The 15,717-nt window shown below is 42.4% G+C and overlaps 1 protein-coding gene across 1 annotated transcript in view; it reads right to left on the bottom strand.

Moving 5' to 3' along the window:
* The window catches only part of LARP4B (La ribonucleoprotein domain family member 4B), an 86,299-nt gene that overhangs the window by 53,128 nt on the left and 17,454 nt on the right, over nt 1-15,717 (bottom strand). Inside the window, exons 2-3 of the mRNA XM_021065070.1 lie at nt 8,853-8,987; nt 8,215-8,274 (exon numbers count right to left, since the gene is read on the bottom strand). Of these exons, the coding sequence (XP_020920729.1) occupies nt 8,215-8,274; nt 8,853-8,933 (141 nt within the window). The 5' untranslated portion in view covers nt 8,934-8,987. The remainder of the gene's footprint in view (nt 1-8,214; nt 8,275-8,852; nt 8,988-15,717) is intronic.

Genomic DNA, 15,717 nt, shown 5'->3' with positions numbered 1-15,717 from the left:
AGAAGCCGTGACACCCTAAAACTCCTAAAAGAGAACGCAAGGAAAACATTCTCTCACATAAATCATACCGATTATTTTTTTAGGTCAGTCCCCCAAAGCAATAGCAATAAAAGCAAAATTAAAAAAAAAAAAATGGGACCTGGAGTTCCTGTCATGGCTCAGTGGTTAACGAATCCGACTAGGAACCATGAGGTTGCGGGTTCGATCCCTGGCCTTGCTCAGTGAGTTAAGGATCTGGCATTGCCGAGAGCTGTGGTATAGGTCACAGACACGGCTTGGATCTGGTAGGCCGGCAGCTACAGCTCTGATTAGACCCCAAGCCTGGGAACCTCCATGTGCCACGGGAGCGGCTGAAGAAATGGCAAAAAGACCAAAAAAAGGGGGGGGGGCCTAATCAAACTTATCAGCTTTTGCGCAGCAAAGGAAACCATAAACAAGATGAAAAGACAAACTACGGACTGGGAGAAAATATTCAATAATGCAACCAACAAGGGCTTAAGCTTCAAAATATACAAACAGCTCATACAACTTAATAATAAAAAACCCCCAAACAACCCAATCAAAAAGTGGGCAGAAGACCTAAAGAGACATTTCTCCAAAGACACAGAGATGGCCAAGAAGCATGTGAAAAGATGCTGAACATCGCTAATTATTAGAGAAATGCAAATCAAAACTACAATGAGGTATCATCTCACAACAGTCAGAATGGCCATCATCAAAAACTCTAAAAATAATAAATGCTGGAGTGGATGTGGAGGAAAGGGAACCCTCCTACAATGTTAGTGTGAATGTAAATTGATGCAGCCACTACGGAGAACAGTTCCTCAGATGACTAAAAACACAGCTGTCACATAATCCAGCAACCCCACTCCTGGGCATGTATGTGGAAAAAAGAAAGCTCTAATTCTAAAAGACACACACATCCCAATGTTCAAAGCAGCACTATTCCCAATAGCCAAGCCACTGAGGAACCTAAAGGTCCATCAACAGGTGAATGGATAAAGAGGATGTGGGGACACACACACACACACACACACACACACACACACACACCCTGGAATACTACCCAGCCATAAAAACGAATGAAATAAATAATGCCATTTGGAGCAACAGAGATGGACCTAGAGATTATCGTACTAAGCCAAGTCAGTCAGAAAGACAAATACCATATGCTATCACTTACATGTGGAATAGAGCATGAATCAACATATCTATGACACAAAAATAGACGTAGAGAATAGACCGGTGGCTGCCAATGGGAAGTAGCTAAGGAAGTGAAGGGTTGGGAGTTTGGGCTTAGCAGAGGCAAACTATTATATACCAGATAGACAAACAAGGTCCTAATTTATAGCAAAGGGAACTAAAACCAATATCCTGGGATAAACCATCATGGAAGAGAGTATGAAAAAGAACACGTGTGTGTGTACCTGCGTCACTCTGCTGTACAGCAGAAACTAACACTATATTGTAAATCAACTTCGATAAAATTGTTTTATTTGTTTTTTGTTTGTTTTTGTATTTTTAGGGCTGCACATGTGGCATATGGAGGTTCCCAGGCTAGGGGTCGAAACAGAGTGCAACTGGCCTATGCTACAGTCATAGCAATGCCAGATTTGAGCCACGTCTGCGCCCTACACCACAGCTCAGGGCAATGCCAGATCCTTAACCCACTGAGCAAGGACAGGGATCAAACCTGCATCCTCATGGATACTAGTCAGATTTGTTTCAGCTGAGCCAAGATGGGAACTCTATCAATAAAAATTTTTTAAAAAAGGAAATCTCTGTCAAAATATTAGCTGAACACAAGTTAAAGGAAAGAAACTTCACTGATACACATGACAAAGAATAGCCATTACAAGAATAGTTGGGAGGAGCTCCTGCTGTGGCACAATGGGATCAGTGGCATTTTGGGAGCCACCGGGACGTGGGTTAGATCCTCACCACGGCACAGTGGATTAGGGATCTGGCATTGCCACAACTGCAGCTTAGGTCACAACTGTGGCTCTGATCTGATCCCTGGCCCAGGAGCTCCATATGCCACAGGGCAGCCAAAAACGACTAAACAAAAAAGTCTGGAAAAGTCTCAAAAGCATGAGACTACTATAGCCTTTGACAAAAACGACAACAAACAGCAAACCCTGGGCAAAAAAGGAATCTGATGTGAAAAGTTACAGTATTATAAATGTAATCAAATGCCTAATTTTCAACAATAACAAAATCACAAAGCATACAAAGAAGCAGGAAAACATGGCTTATTCAAAGGAACAACATGAACCATTCCCGAGAAAGATGACACGAGACTTACTAGACAAAGACTTTAAAACAATCATCTTAAATATTAAATATGCTCAAAGAGTTAAGGAAAAACATGAACACAGAACTACAGTTAATCGTGAAAGCAATATATGCACAAAACGAGAATATGGACAAAGAGACGGGAGTTGTAGAAAAAGAACCACACGTGATGAGGTTGACATGAGAAACATGATTATGTGTTTATATGACTGGGTCACTTAGCTGTACAACAGAAATTGGCACAACACTGTAAATCAATTACACTTAAAAAACAATGCAAAACCAAAAAACCACAAGTATTCCAGAGCTGAAGAGTCCAATAAATGAATTGAAAAATTCACTAGAGAGGTTCAAAAGCAGACCATGACAGAAGACTCAGCCAATGTGGAGTAGGGACAACTGACACCATCAGGGCAGAGGTACAGAAGGGAAAAGAATAAAGCAAAGCATACGGAGCCGAAAGGACCTTCGGGGCTTCATCACAGGGCCCGACCTACACCTCGTGGGAGTCCCAGGAGGGGAGGAGAGACCATCTGAACAAATAATGGGCCCAAAACTTCCCATATTTGATGAAATCCATTAATTTATAAATCTCAACAAACTCTACATAGGCTAAATGCAAAGAGACCTACACCAAGACACATTAAAAATAAATTTCCCAAAGACAAAGAAAGAAGCCTGAAAGCAAAACAGAAAGAGAAAAAGAGCTCAAAAGATCCTCAATAAGATTATTAGCCAATTTATCACTATAAGCCTTATAGGCTAAAAGGCAGCGAGATGATATATTTATTTATTTATTTATTTTTTTTTTTTGCTATTTCTTGGTCTTGGGCCGCTCCCGCGGCATATGGAGATTCCCGGGCTAGGGGTCCAATCGGAGCTGTAGCCACCGGCCTACGCCAGAGCCACAGCAACGCGGGATCCGAGCCACGTCTGCAACCTACACCACAGCTCACGGCAACGCCGGATCGTTAACCCACTGAGCAAGGGCAGGGACCGAACCCGCAACTTCATGGTTCCTAGTCGTATTCGTTAACCACTGCGCCACGACGGGAACTCCGAGATGACATATTTAAAGTGCTGAACAAAAAAATGTCAACTGAGAAGTTCCTGGGCAGAGACTGAACCCACACCACAGTGGCAAACCAAGCTGCTGCAGGGACAACACCAGGTCTTTAACTCACTGTGCTACAAGGGAACTCCAAGAATTCTTTATCCAGCAAAACCATCCTTCAAAAATGGACATTCACTTTTTTTCTGACATTCCCTGGGATACCAGAGGAAGAACATTCCCCGGGAAAGGACATTAGCGGATAACCAAAGCCGAAGGATTTAGAAGGCAAATGCACAAAAACAAGTATACATCTATGGTACAGCCACAGGGCACTGAAGATGGCATCTGTGACACCAGGGATAGGGAGAAGAGGGGACTTTCATAAGACAAGAGCTTTGGGTGCTACTGAGGTTAAGCAGGCATCAGTTTAAATTAGTTATAACTCTGGAATGTTATATGTAATCCCCATGGCACCACAAAGATACAGATGCATTTCTTTGAGTATGTATATCATAAATATATATATGATATACACAAAGATGTTTTGAGAATGAATGGCTAAATTAACAATTTTGCCATGTTGATGTTAACAGAATTTCTTCTCAATTTAAGTACGCCTTGAGAGAAATAGCAATGAGCAACACTACATAGTTCCTGCTTGAATGGGTCTTAGAACACTCCAGATAAAGCAGGCACATCTGAAACATTTAAAGAAAAATAACACAGAACATAATTTCTTAAATAAATTTTAATCAAATATACACATAAGCGATACAGGTAACTGTGAAAAAGATGAACCAATGAAGATAAACAATTACAGCTGAGAAGATCCTTCCAAGATGTAAAAACTTTCAAGAAAATTACAGAGGGGAAACATTATTTTATTCTGAATGGCAACTCAGGAGTTCCCATTGTGGCTCAGAGGAAACGAATCTGACTAGCATCTGTGAGGATGCAGGTTCAATCCCTGGCCTTGCTCAGCGGGTCAAAGATCCGGTGTTGCTGTGGCTGGGGCACAGACCAGCAGCTCAGCTCTGATCTGACCCCTGGCCTGGGAACCTCTATATGCCTTGGGTGCGGCCCTAAAAAGACAAAAAATAAAAAAATAAATGGCAACTCAATTACTTTTAATTGTAATTTTTAAAAATTTTAGGTAACTCAGTTACCTAACTCACATATACAGCAGTGGCTTTAATATTCTTTTCTATAAAATAAACGTAGTAAAAAAATCTATTCGTTTATTCCAAATTTACATCTCAGGCCCTAACCTCTCTAATGAGGTACACCTGGTCCCAGTGACCCACTTCACTGCTCAGTAAAATTTCTACCAAGTGGATTTTTCCCTCCACAAACCTTTACTTCTCGTTTTTTTCCCTCTACAAACCTTTACTTCTCACCACCCATCAAGTTAAGCGGCTCAACTCTGCTTCACTCACCTTTCCCTCCCCCGACCACTACAGCCGACCTATAAACCGGTGCCGCTGAATGCGCCTCCAGAGCTCCCAGTCTAAGCCATCATCATTTTTCACCTTCACTACTTAATAATTTGTTTGCTGCTTTTTAGGGCCACACCCACGGCACATGGAGGTTCCCAGGTTAAGGGTCGAATTGGAGCTGTAGCAGCCAGGCTACACAGCCACAGGAACGTGGGGTCTGAGCTGCGTCTGCGACCTACACCACAGCTCATGGCAACGTCGGAGCCCAAACCCACTGAGCGAGGCCAGGTATCAAAGCCGGAACCTTATGGTTATCAGTCAGATTCGTTTCTGCCACACCACGACAGGAACTCCCTTAATAGTCTCTCTTTATTTGGTTTCTTTGCTTCTGTTCTCAGCTCCCTATGATATTATTATATTAATACAATGAGGTCAAAATAATCCTAAAATACAAGTCATGCTATTTCCCACCTAAAATCCTCTAGATTTATCCCAAATTAAGTTCAACTGCTCAGGGGCAACACAAGGAGCTCCCAAACAGCTGACAAGAGCTAGGTTTTGTTTCTGGTATTACTTTCTACTTGTTTTTCTCTCTAAAGGAAACAACAAATGCCAAAGACGTGTCTCTTCTTGTGCTGGCTCTGAAGCCAGGTTGCCTAGGTTCAAATCCTAGACCTACCACTTCCTACTTACGACTCTCTGGGACTCAGCTTTCTCTAGTTAAGATCACTTTTTGGTGGGAATTCCCATTGTGGCTCAGCGGAAACGAACCCGACTACTATCCAGGAGGACGCAGGTTCGATCCCTGGCCTTGCTCAGTGGGTCAAAGGATCCAATGTTGCCATGAGCTGCAGTGTAGGATGCAGATGTGGCTCGGATCTGACATTGCTGTGACTGTGGCTGGCAGCTGTAGCCCCTATTCGACTGTAGCCCAGGAACTTCCATATGTCACACCTGCGACCCTAAAAAGCAAAAAAAAAAAAAAAAAAAAAAAAAGTACAGCGGAAAAAAATTAAAATACTAAAACAAGGCAAAAAAAGATCACTTTGTTTGGTGCTGATTGGCTAGACTTGTAACTGCTGGGTTTTGGGTGGGAGGGCAGGAGGTGTATGGTAAATGAGTGCTGTTGGCACTGGATAAATGTAAACCGGCTCCTGAATTACTCATTTATTTGAGCATCACTATAGCAAGTCTCCTCCTTACACTGCATTCAACTGAGGCAGAGACAAACCTTACAGAGAAAGGTTTCTGAATCAGACTGCTAAGCACACTCACTCACCAATCCTAACTGTAAGCTGAGCTTTGACACTTAGAGCCACAACGCCAATTATGATGGCACACTCAGGTGCGCCATGGATAATGCCAGTTAGGAAAATGCTCAAGGTAATGCCATTTATAATAGGAGAGGAAAAAAATAAACAAGTCAAATGCAACCAAAACCCAAACAGGCTAAAGAAAAGATGGCAAATCAACATGAAGAAACTGCGACAGGCCAAGTCCAAGATGACACGCAGATGAACCCTGCCATGTGCGCAAACACGAGGGGAGCTGTGTACATACTGATCACAGCCGCACAAAAGCGCATGTACCACCCAACATGACTTACCTTCCAGAGAAGCTCGTCTGCTACAAAGCGTCAAAGAATACATACGTTGTGAGCCCAGACTGTCTCTCACAGTCCCTTCCAGCTCTAGTATCTGATGATCCTATGAAAACCTAAAGTGTGCAATACCCTGAAAAACTGGTAAATAGTATATCCACAGTTTACAAAACCAGGTGTCAGAGGTGTGATCTGACCAAGGGACCCCAGGGCTACTGAGCAGCAGGGCTGGACCAAGAACTAGCTATGGGATATTCTGCTTAGGACATCAACTTTTAAAAACGACAAAGCAAGTATGTATGCAGGACTAGTCGCAAAACTATTTCTCCACAGAAATAAAACACTGAATTCTGGCTCAACTGCTACACTTCTTTTCTACATAGCTCTTATCTCACTTCTTACCCACAAAGTAATTATTTGTTTTTGTTTGTTTTTTTAAGGCCACACGTGCAGCATGTGGAAGTTTCCGGGCTAGGGTTCAAAAGGGATCTGCAGTTGCTGGCCTAGGCCACAGCCACATCAATGCCAGATCCGAGATTTATCTGCACCTACACCACAGCTTATGGCAACACTGGATCCTTAACCCACTGAGCACAGCCAGAGACCGAACCTGCATCCTCATGGATACTAGTAGGGTTCTTAACCCACTGAGCCAGAACGGGAACTCCACAAAGCAATTTTTAAAAACAAGCCAAAAAAATAAAAAACCCACCCATAGAATCCAGAATCTAGTTTTATGCCCAGCAATAGGTTTATACTGGACTGCAAATCAACCAAGAGGAAGAGGGAGATTTGGTCTAAAAGTTTTTTTTTAACTCCATAATGACTTTTGTATAATTTCTCTCTTAGACTGCTACAAGTCTTATATTTAGATTTTAAATTACTTAAAACATTATAAAATTGATTTTTAAAAAATGTAAAATACAGTATGTCAAAAATCCTACATATATAAGAGAATAACAACAATGAAATAACAGTCTGGATAGGGTCTTTTAATTTTTTAAATTCTACCTTATTAGAAACAGATCAACAATCAATCTTAGCCTTTAATTGCTACACAAGCTGCTGATAATTTGGGGGGATTGATACTATAAATTTTAGACGATTACTTTAAAATTTTTACTTTAAAAAAAAAAGGCTGACTTACTTCTAAACTTCTGTAGGATTTATAACTTAAAAAACTGCCAAACTAAAAGCACCTGACTCTACTTTTTTTTTTTTTTTTTGGTCTTTTTGCCATTTTCTTGGGCCGCTCCCACGGCATATGGAGGTTCCCAGGCTAGGGGTCGAATCGGAGCTGTAGCTGCCAGCCTACGCCAGAGCCACAGCAACATGGGATCCGAGCCGCATCTGCAACCTACACCACAGCTCAAGGCAACACTGGATCCTTAACCCACTGAGTGAGGCCAGGGATCGAACCCACATCCTCTTGAATGCTAGTTGGGCTCGTTACCACTAAGCCACAACGGCAACTCCGAAACCAATCTTCTTAGTAAAAGTTTACTGTGACTTCTGTGCTTTAAGGAACACGGGCTATTAACGTGTAAAGCTAATCATATACATACAACAGATGATCAGTGAAGCATTAAAGACACTGTGACGAATACATGAAATGAATTAATACACATGGCTCAGTGTTGTCTGCAGAACTACACACAGAACACCCACAGAGGTCTTCCAAGGTGCACTGCACCGACAGTTTCTGCACCCCAGGGGGCCACTCACCCCCTTTTAGGGAACGCTGACATTTCTTTCTTTCCTTTTTTTTTTTTTTTATTACACGTAACACCTGTGAACCTCAGTTGTGACGAATCCCTGAAATGAATTACCTGACTCAAAGCTGGGATGGAGCTGGTCTGAGAAGTGGCTTGAGATATGGGACCATTCATCTGTAAAATTGAAAACACCAAACATACCATCACTACAATGTGAAGAAACTATTTTCAAACCACAGTAATTTGGCAAAGCAAAACCCACTGAAAAAAAGCACACTTTCACATGAAAAAGAAATTCAGTGAGATATTCAAAATGTAGGAGTCTTGATATTTAAAATATTTTGAAATTCTGACTGAATACCGTAAGTAAAATTCAATGGTGAAAATTAAGAAAATCTACTTTTCCCAATGCCATTTGGAAACTTTACAGATTACTGCTTGACAGGATAAAATATTACAATAAACAAAGGCAGTTAAAACTAAAAATGTCTAATTCTAATGCAGCTCTTTAAATAAACACCACTACAATGGCTATAATGCTATTTATAAACCACTGCACTTTTCTTGCTGATTTTGGTACTGAGAGCTATAAACGGTGCTTGCTTTCTCCAGCTCTAAGACCCGTGCAACTCCCTGCACTGAGACACCCCTAAGTCCATGCAGAGCATAACATCTACACTTGGGCCATAAGCCCTGTCAGGCGCCCCGCAGATGGCAGGCTCTGCCGTCGGGGCGGGAGGACCCACACGCACCAGATGAGCGCAGTCTTTTCCTTCCTGGACTCGCTGGCCCTGCGGTTCAGCCACGACCTTAGCGTCCTGATCAGAAGTCATGAGCTGCTGCAGTGGAGGCTCCACCGGGAGAAGCTGAACGGTAAGGGCTCGATACTGTGAAGCAGAGACAGGGAGGCGGTAACTTGAAGTACAGAGTGTAACAGATCCTCAAATGAAATTACCACGCGGGTTTCCAGGACGCGTTTCTCCCTCTGGAGTATGAGAAGTTTAAAGAAATCTGCCCATAATTTCCACGCACCCAAGAAAGAGTATCTGTTTTTCTGAATAAGAAGTTTCCTCTTCACACTAATTTGGTAACCACAATAATATGCCAAGATTTAGAAACCAAATGCTAACATACACAAATGCACCCGTGCTCAGAAACCCACTTTCTAAAACCAGAAAGAAAATTAATAACTCCAATTTGGGATGAATGAATCCCAAATTTAATATACAGAGAGAGTTTTCGGCCAGTCTCATTAATTTCATTTCTTCCCAGGAAAACAGCTGTCAGGAGAAATAAGCAATAATTAGTTTAAAAGGAATCCCTTCACAACCGTGAGTCAAAGAAACCAAAAGCAACGCGACTACAGGGCATTCGTAGGCGAGGCAGCCGCTGAAGCACACGCTCAGCTCAATGGCCAGACGCCGCACTCCACACACAGGACTCATGTGCTCTTCCCAAGAAGGTAACCGCCTCAGAAGGGATGATAGTTGTCATGATTTCGTACGATGAGTATCAGACCAGGCGTGCCCTCTTCTCAACAGCAAGCAAGGGCATCACACAATCAGGACGGCAAAATTCAACCCAGCGACTCTTGAGGGGCTTCTAGAAACACGCACTATCCAAGCGCCAGATGAAGACATTTAAAAGCTATCTGTCTCTGTCCCTCTAGGTAACCAGGTAAGGGTTTCGTTTCTCTGTTGGCACTCCCTATTCTTAATAATCTGCTTAGGATAAATTCTCCAAACCCCTGATAATGAAATGATCTGAGGATCAAAGGTGACCTCACCCTAACTGTCAAGTGTGTCATCAACCACAAAAGCATAAAGGCACTTAAATGCCTTAAGGCAGGTCTGGAACTGTAAACCACCGGCAGAGGACAAGTGCTTGACACAAATCAGTTTCAGGGACATCAATGTTTTCCACAATATAGGCTGAATGACAAACATGTTTAACTGTAATAGTTTGTAAAGTGTTAAAGTGTAAAATCCAGAAAATGGAGATGTAGACTGGTACCCAGACAACTAACAGAAGGGGCTGCAGATGCTTTTACCACTATTCTGATTTTTAAGATTCTCAACAGGAAAAAAAATGTTTGGTTCAAAACGAGATATGACAGCCAAAAGAGAAAAAAATCAACCCCAAGAGTCCTTTACAACATACACTACCTGTATTTTTTCAGTCGGAAATTATGTGCCTTGTAATGGAAACAGCACCACCACCAGACAGGAAGTAGTCTTGCAAAACAGACAACAAACCCAGGATGTGATCTTATTTCAAACTTGCAGCAACGCAAGCACAGAGGAATGCCAAGGGGTTCTGTGAAACTGGCTTCTTCAACACAAAAGGAGACGAGACACATATGGGCAAAACTAGGGCTTTATTTTGTTTCTATGTCTTCATCTGATTCAAATAAACTGAAAAAATCAGGGAAGTAATAGTGATGGGATATGTGATGTGTTAATGAATTCCTATATTTCTTAGATGTGATGATGACGTTGTGGTTATGTTCGATTAAAAAAGAAAAGGACGCTTCCTTTTAGAGCTGCATATTGAAATATTCACAAGGAAGTAACATGATGTTCTGACACAAGCCTGTCAACCTCTGTGGGTCCGAAATGCTGTATAACACAGGTTGGAAAGTCAACCATGGCAGTAGTTAGGACAACAGAACAGGGCTCCTGACCCGCCCCCACGCAGCCCATATCCACAAACAAGTAACCTTCACACCACACCACAGCATCTCTTAATTACGACCTGACATACAGACGGTTTGTTCTTTAAGTCCTACGAGTGGAAAGGCTGCCAGCAGAAGGGGTTACTAATGTTCATCTCATGACGCAAGCAGTACAAAGATACAGAACATTAAAATTATACTTTACTATCCAATATCTGAATCTAAAAAAAGGCTGTAGAGTATGACAATGCAAATATGGACAATGGTTCTAATAAATAACAAAATAATGTTTCATTACTTGTTCAAGAAACCAAAATTGTTTTAGGACTTCCAACCCTTGCTTCTTGGCCAAAAAGTAGGTCTCGGTTGTGAAGGGAAAACGGATCTACATCAAAGCAAAATATTTCCTGGTCTCAGACCTAATAATTTGACAACCTGATAGTGTTCAGAGGCAGCCTTCACTAAGCCTTAATGAGCTGAGTAAAAGGAGTCATTTTCCTGATCTGATTTCAGCTCTCTATACACGGAAAAGCAAAGAGAGCTGACATGAAAGGGCCCTCCTTCCTACCTAGAGGTCTCTGCACTAGCAGTGCCTTCTTAATCTCATCTGTCAAAGCTACATGAAAAAAGTTTTACTGAACTTACTAAATACTTAAGGGAGTCTAGTTCTCTTCTGTTTCTAAAGAGTTGTTTTCATATATACCAGAAATGTTTACTTCATGATTTTGTTTAGTCTTTCTGGACACTCAAAACAATCCTTAAAAATACAAATCAATCTCAAATAAACTTAATTGTATATCAAGTTAGTGGCATAAATATCCAGAGAAGAACTATCCTAAGTGATTTTAAAAGACAATCTTTGCACGTAAAAACCTAAAAATTCACAAAGAAATCTTTAAATACATTCAGTAGGCTAGTTCTGTGGGGTCAATGTTGGTATTATTTTGAAACTATTTTACATATTATACACACTGATAGGATAAAGTAATAATTCCATTAAATACTCCGATTTTCAGCATCAAAGGAAATACAAACATAAAATCAAGTAAGCTAAGTAAAATCCCTAAACTCTCTTTTTTATTGTAAGCAACAGAGGTCTGGCCTGCACTGGGGCCACTGACGGGCAAGGCAGATTTGTTTCAGTGCAAAAGCACTGCAGGACCACAGGACCCGTGGCTGGCGGCAACGGCAGACGCTATCCCGGCTGACACCAGGACAGAACTGTGGATGCGGAGGCCTGCATGTGAAGTCAGACGTGGATTTCCAGCCCCAAGCCCTGCACTGCTCAAGGGTCGACTCTACAGACTTCCTTTGGCTTTCGCTAGTTTTTCCATTAACGCCTTCCTTCTATGCCAGGATCCAATCGAGGGTCCCACACTGCATTGAGTTGTCGCTTCTTCCCAGTCTCCCTCGAACCGGGACAGCCCCTCAGTCTCTCCTCATCTTTCACCCGCACTTTCCCAGAGCAGTCATCCTGCAGAACGTCGCTCAACTTGAGGTGAGCCTGGAACATCTCACCATGAAAGCAAGGGAGCTATGGGAGACCCTGTGGTCACATCACAGGAGCAACAGGAAAGCGAGGGAGGGAGGGGCTCCCAAGGGCCAAAGACGGACAAGGTGGGGGCACACAGGACGGCTGGACAGACAAACGCCGCCACCACACGGGTCACCTTTGGAGGCTGTTAGGGTACCGACTCCCCTTTCAGAAGATTACTACAGGGAGACAAGCCTCGCCTGCCTTGCCGTTCCTGGAAGACTATTTCAGCACAATCAATGATCAGGGCACACTGTTCACTTTACAGGAAGCACAATTAAAAACTGAGAATGACTTGGAATTAGAAAATCAAAATGTTGTCACGTCTAATGAAATGACAAAGGCAATGATCACTGGCGTCTGATGGGGACTTGATAACGACGGGCTCAGACGTGCCGAAGCTCCTGTTCAGTCTCATCACTCAAGGGCAGCAAGGAGGTATCGCATTTTTCTCTATGGGACAAAGAGCACCATTTGTGAAGTATTCGTACCAGAAAAGGAATCTGTACTTAATCAAACCTCTAGATCCAACTCCTAACTTAAAGGAAATTCTGGAAACAATATGCATTAAATAATAGCAACACAAAGCCACTGGCTGACCCCAAAATGCGGGGCATCCTACAGACAGATGCTCTCACTTCTATAGCAAACCTAAGACATGAAAAAATGGGAGGCTGTTACTGCTATAAAATACAAAAGCTTTAACCAAAATAACTTTATATAATCTGAGAACTGTATCTGGATCCAGATCCGAATAAGTTTAATATCGTTTCTGACAGGACAAACTGAATGCTGCCTAGGTGATAAAAGGTATCACAAAATGATTATCAACTTTGTTGACAGCAATCAAGGTGCTGTGGCTGTTTGCTGTGAAGTGTCTTATTTGGAAAAGATATAAACTAAAAGACTACAGATGAAACTACAATATGGGGTCTGCTTTAAAATACGCTAAGAGGAGTTCCCATCGTGGCGCAGTGGTTAACGAATCCGACCAGGAACCATGAGGTTGCGGGTTCGGTCCCTGCCCTTGCTCAGTGGGTTAACGATCCGGCGTTGCCGTGAGCTGTGGTGTAGATTGCAGACACGGCTCGGATCCCGCGTTGCTGTGGCTCTGGCGTAGGCCGGGGGCTACAGCTCCGATTGGACCCCTAGCCTGGGAACCTCCATATGCCGTGGGAGCAGCCCAAGAAATAGCAAAAAGACAAAAAAAATAAAAAATAAAATACGCTAAGAACTTCCCGGTAAGTTGAAGGAAAGAGAAGAAACAAAAATACAAGAATGTAGTACGTTGATGGCACAAAAACTTGATGATGGGTACATACTATCCTCTCTACTTTTATGGCTAAATTTTCCAGAATAAAAACTAAAAAGAAAAATCTAACTAGGATATAGTATCAACATACATCCGAAACTTCCCATACTTGCTTCTATTTAAAAGCCATACTCCAGCAAAACTTATCACAACACTGTAAATCAACTATACCTCAATAAAACTTCAAAAAAGGGGAAATAAAAACATTTACGTTTTTACAGAAAAGCAAAAAATAATGTAATAAGTTACAACTATTAAAAATATTCATGGAAGAGCTCCTGTTGTGGCTCAGTGGTTAAAGAATCCGGACTAGGAACCATGAGGTTGCGGGTTTGATCCCTGGCCTCGCTCAGTGGGTTAAGGATCCCAGCGTTACCGTGAGCTGTGGTGTAGGTCACAGACATGGCTCGGATCCCGAGTTGCTGGTGCTGGTGTAGGCCAGCGGCTACAGCTCCGATTGGACCCCTAGCTTGGGAGTCTCCATATGCCGCAGGAGCAGCCCTAAAAATGGCAAGAAGACAAAAAATAAAATAAAATAATAAAAACTGTCTTAATTTTTAATATAAATATAGACAGAAATTAAGCCATATAAACAAAAGCTCTTCGAGACCTTGAATGTTTAAAAGTGTAACAAGGTCCTGAGGCTGCAATGTTGGAGAACCACTGATAAAAGACAAAACTAGAGTTCTCCTTCCTCCTCAACTAGACTCCAAGTACTCGAAGACAAAAACCTAGTTTCCAATCATTCTTTTTCTTAAACTCCCAGAATAAAACCGATGATTGAATGACTTGGATTCGCGTTACTGAATAAAATCAAAGAGTGGAGTTCCTGTCGTGGTCAGCGGTAAAGGTAACAAGTATCCATGAGGACGCAGGTTCAATCCCTGGCCTTGCTCAGTGGGTTAAGGATCTGGCATGCCTGTGGCTGTCTGTGGTGTAGGCCGGCCGCAGCTACAGCTCCAATTTAACCCCTAGCCCAGGAACTTCCATATGTCACAAGTGCAGCACTAAAAAAAAAAAAAAAAGAAAGAAAAAAAAGACAAATAATATCAAGTGCTGAAAAGGTTAGGGAGAATGGGAACCTCCGTACATTGCTGGTGAAAACTGAAAAGACCATACGCACTTTAGCAAAATGTTAAAAAGAGTTACCATTATGACTCGGCAACTGCATTCCTGGATATGTACCCAGAGAGCTGAAAACATACTACCCCACCAAGCTTTGCTCATATTCACAGCAAAATCATTTACAACAGCCCCAAAGTGGAAACAACCCCATCAGTAAACTACTAGAGGTTAAGCGCCTTATTTTCAAACATGTACCTAGCACACTTCAGTGGATTTTCAAATAATGACAGAATCCTACTTTAAGAATTTGATAATTCTAAAACAGTCAAAATAAAGCTACCATTCTCCTAAACAGCATGAGGTTCTTCTTTGTGGTACAAAGAGGTGGCGTGGAAGTCTGCCCTGTCTCCGGATCAGACAGCTAGGAAGGGAAAGGGTCAGCACTTGGGCTTCTGCTGGGCAAGGGTTATTCTAAGCGCTACGCATGGCACTAGAGTCACCCAAGTTCTGCGAGGCCTGGGAACCCGAGTTCAGAGGAACGCCGCCGGCAGGGCCTCAAAGCTGTAAGTCTGCTGAGCCGAGGCCCACACACAGGTGCTTGGAGAAAACGTCCACAGCCATGCCCACGGGCATGGCTCCCCGGGGCAGGACCTCAAAAGCACCTAAGGTTTCCTGAGCTCGCCTCTGCTCCTGCTTCCCCTTTGTGGTAATGTTCATTTTGTACCAACGTGCAGATTATGATTTTGGCATATAAAATAAGTGTTAAAAAAAAGGTACCTAAATAGAAGCCAAATACTTTATCTTTCTTTAAAGCAAAAACAGTGATCTGATTCCATGTCAGACTAAAAGGCAGGTGATGGAGAGACGATATGCTGCACCTTACTGGGGAATCTTGAAGGATGTAGATACGTTTCTGCTTCAGGAGTTGACCTTAAAATGTATATACTTCACGTAAGGTAGGATTCCACTATATGGGTGCCAAACACAAAGCCTCTTTTCTGAACCTAAAAACGGGATTCCCAAGTCAGGAAG

This window comes from Sus scrofa, chromosome 10, assembly GCF_000003025.6.
Source record: "Sus scrofa isolate TJ Tabasco breed Duroc chromosome 10, Sscrofa11.1, whole genome shotgun sequence".
Taxonomy (NCBI): domain Eukaryota; kingdom Metazoa; phylum Chordata; class Mammalia; order Artiodactyla; family Suidae; genus Sus; species Sus scrofa.
This window is presented reverse-complemented; position numbering and strand designations above follow the sequence as displayed.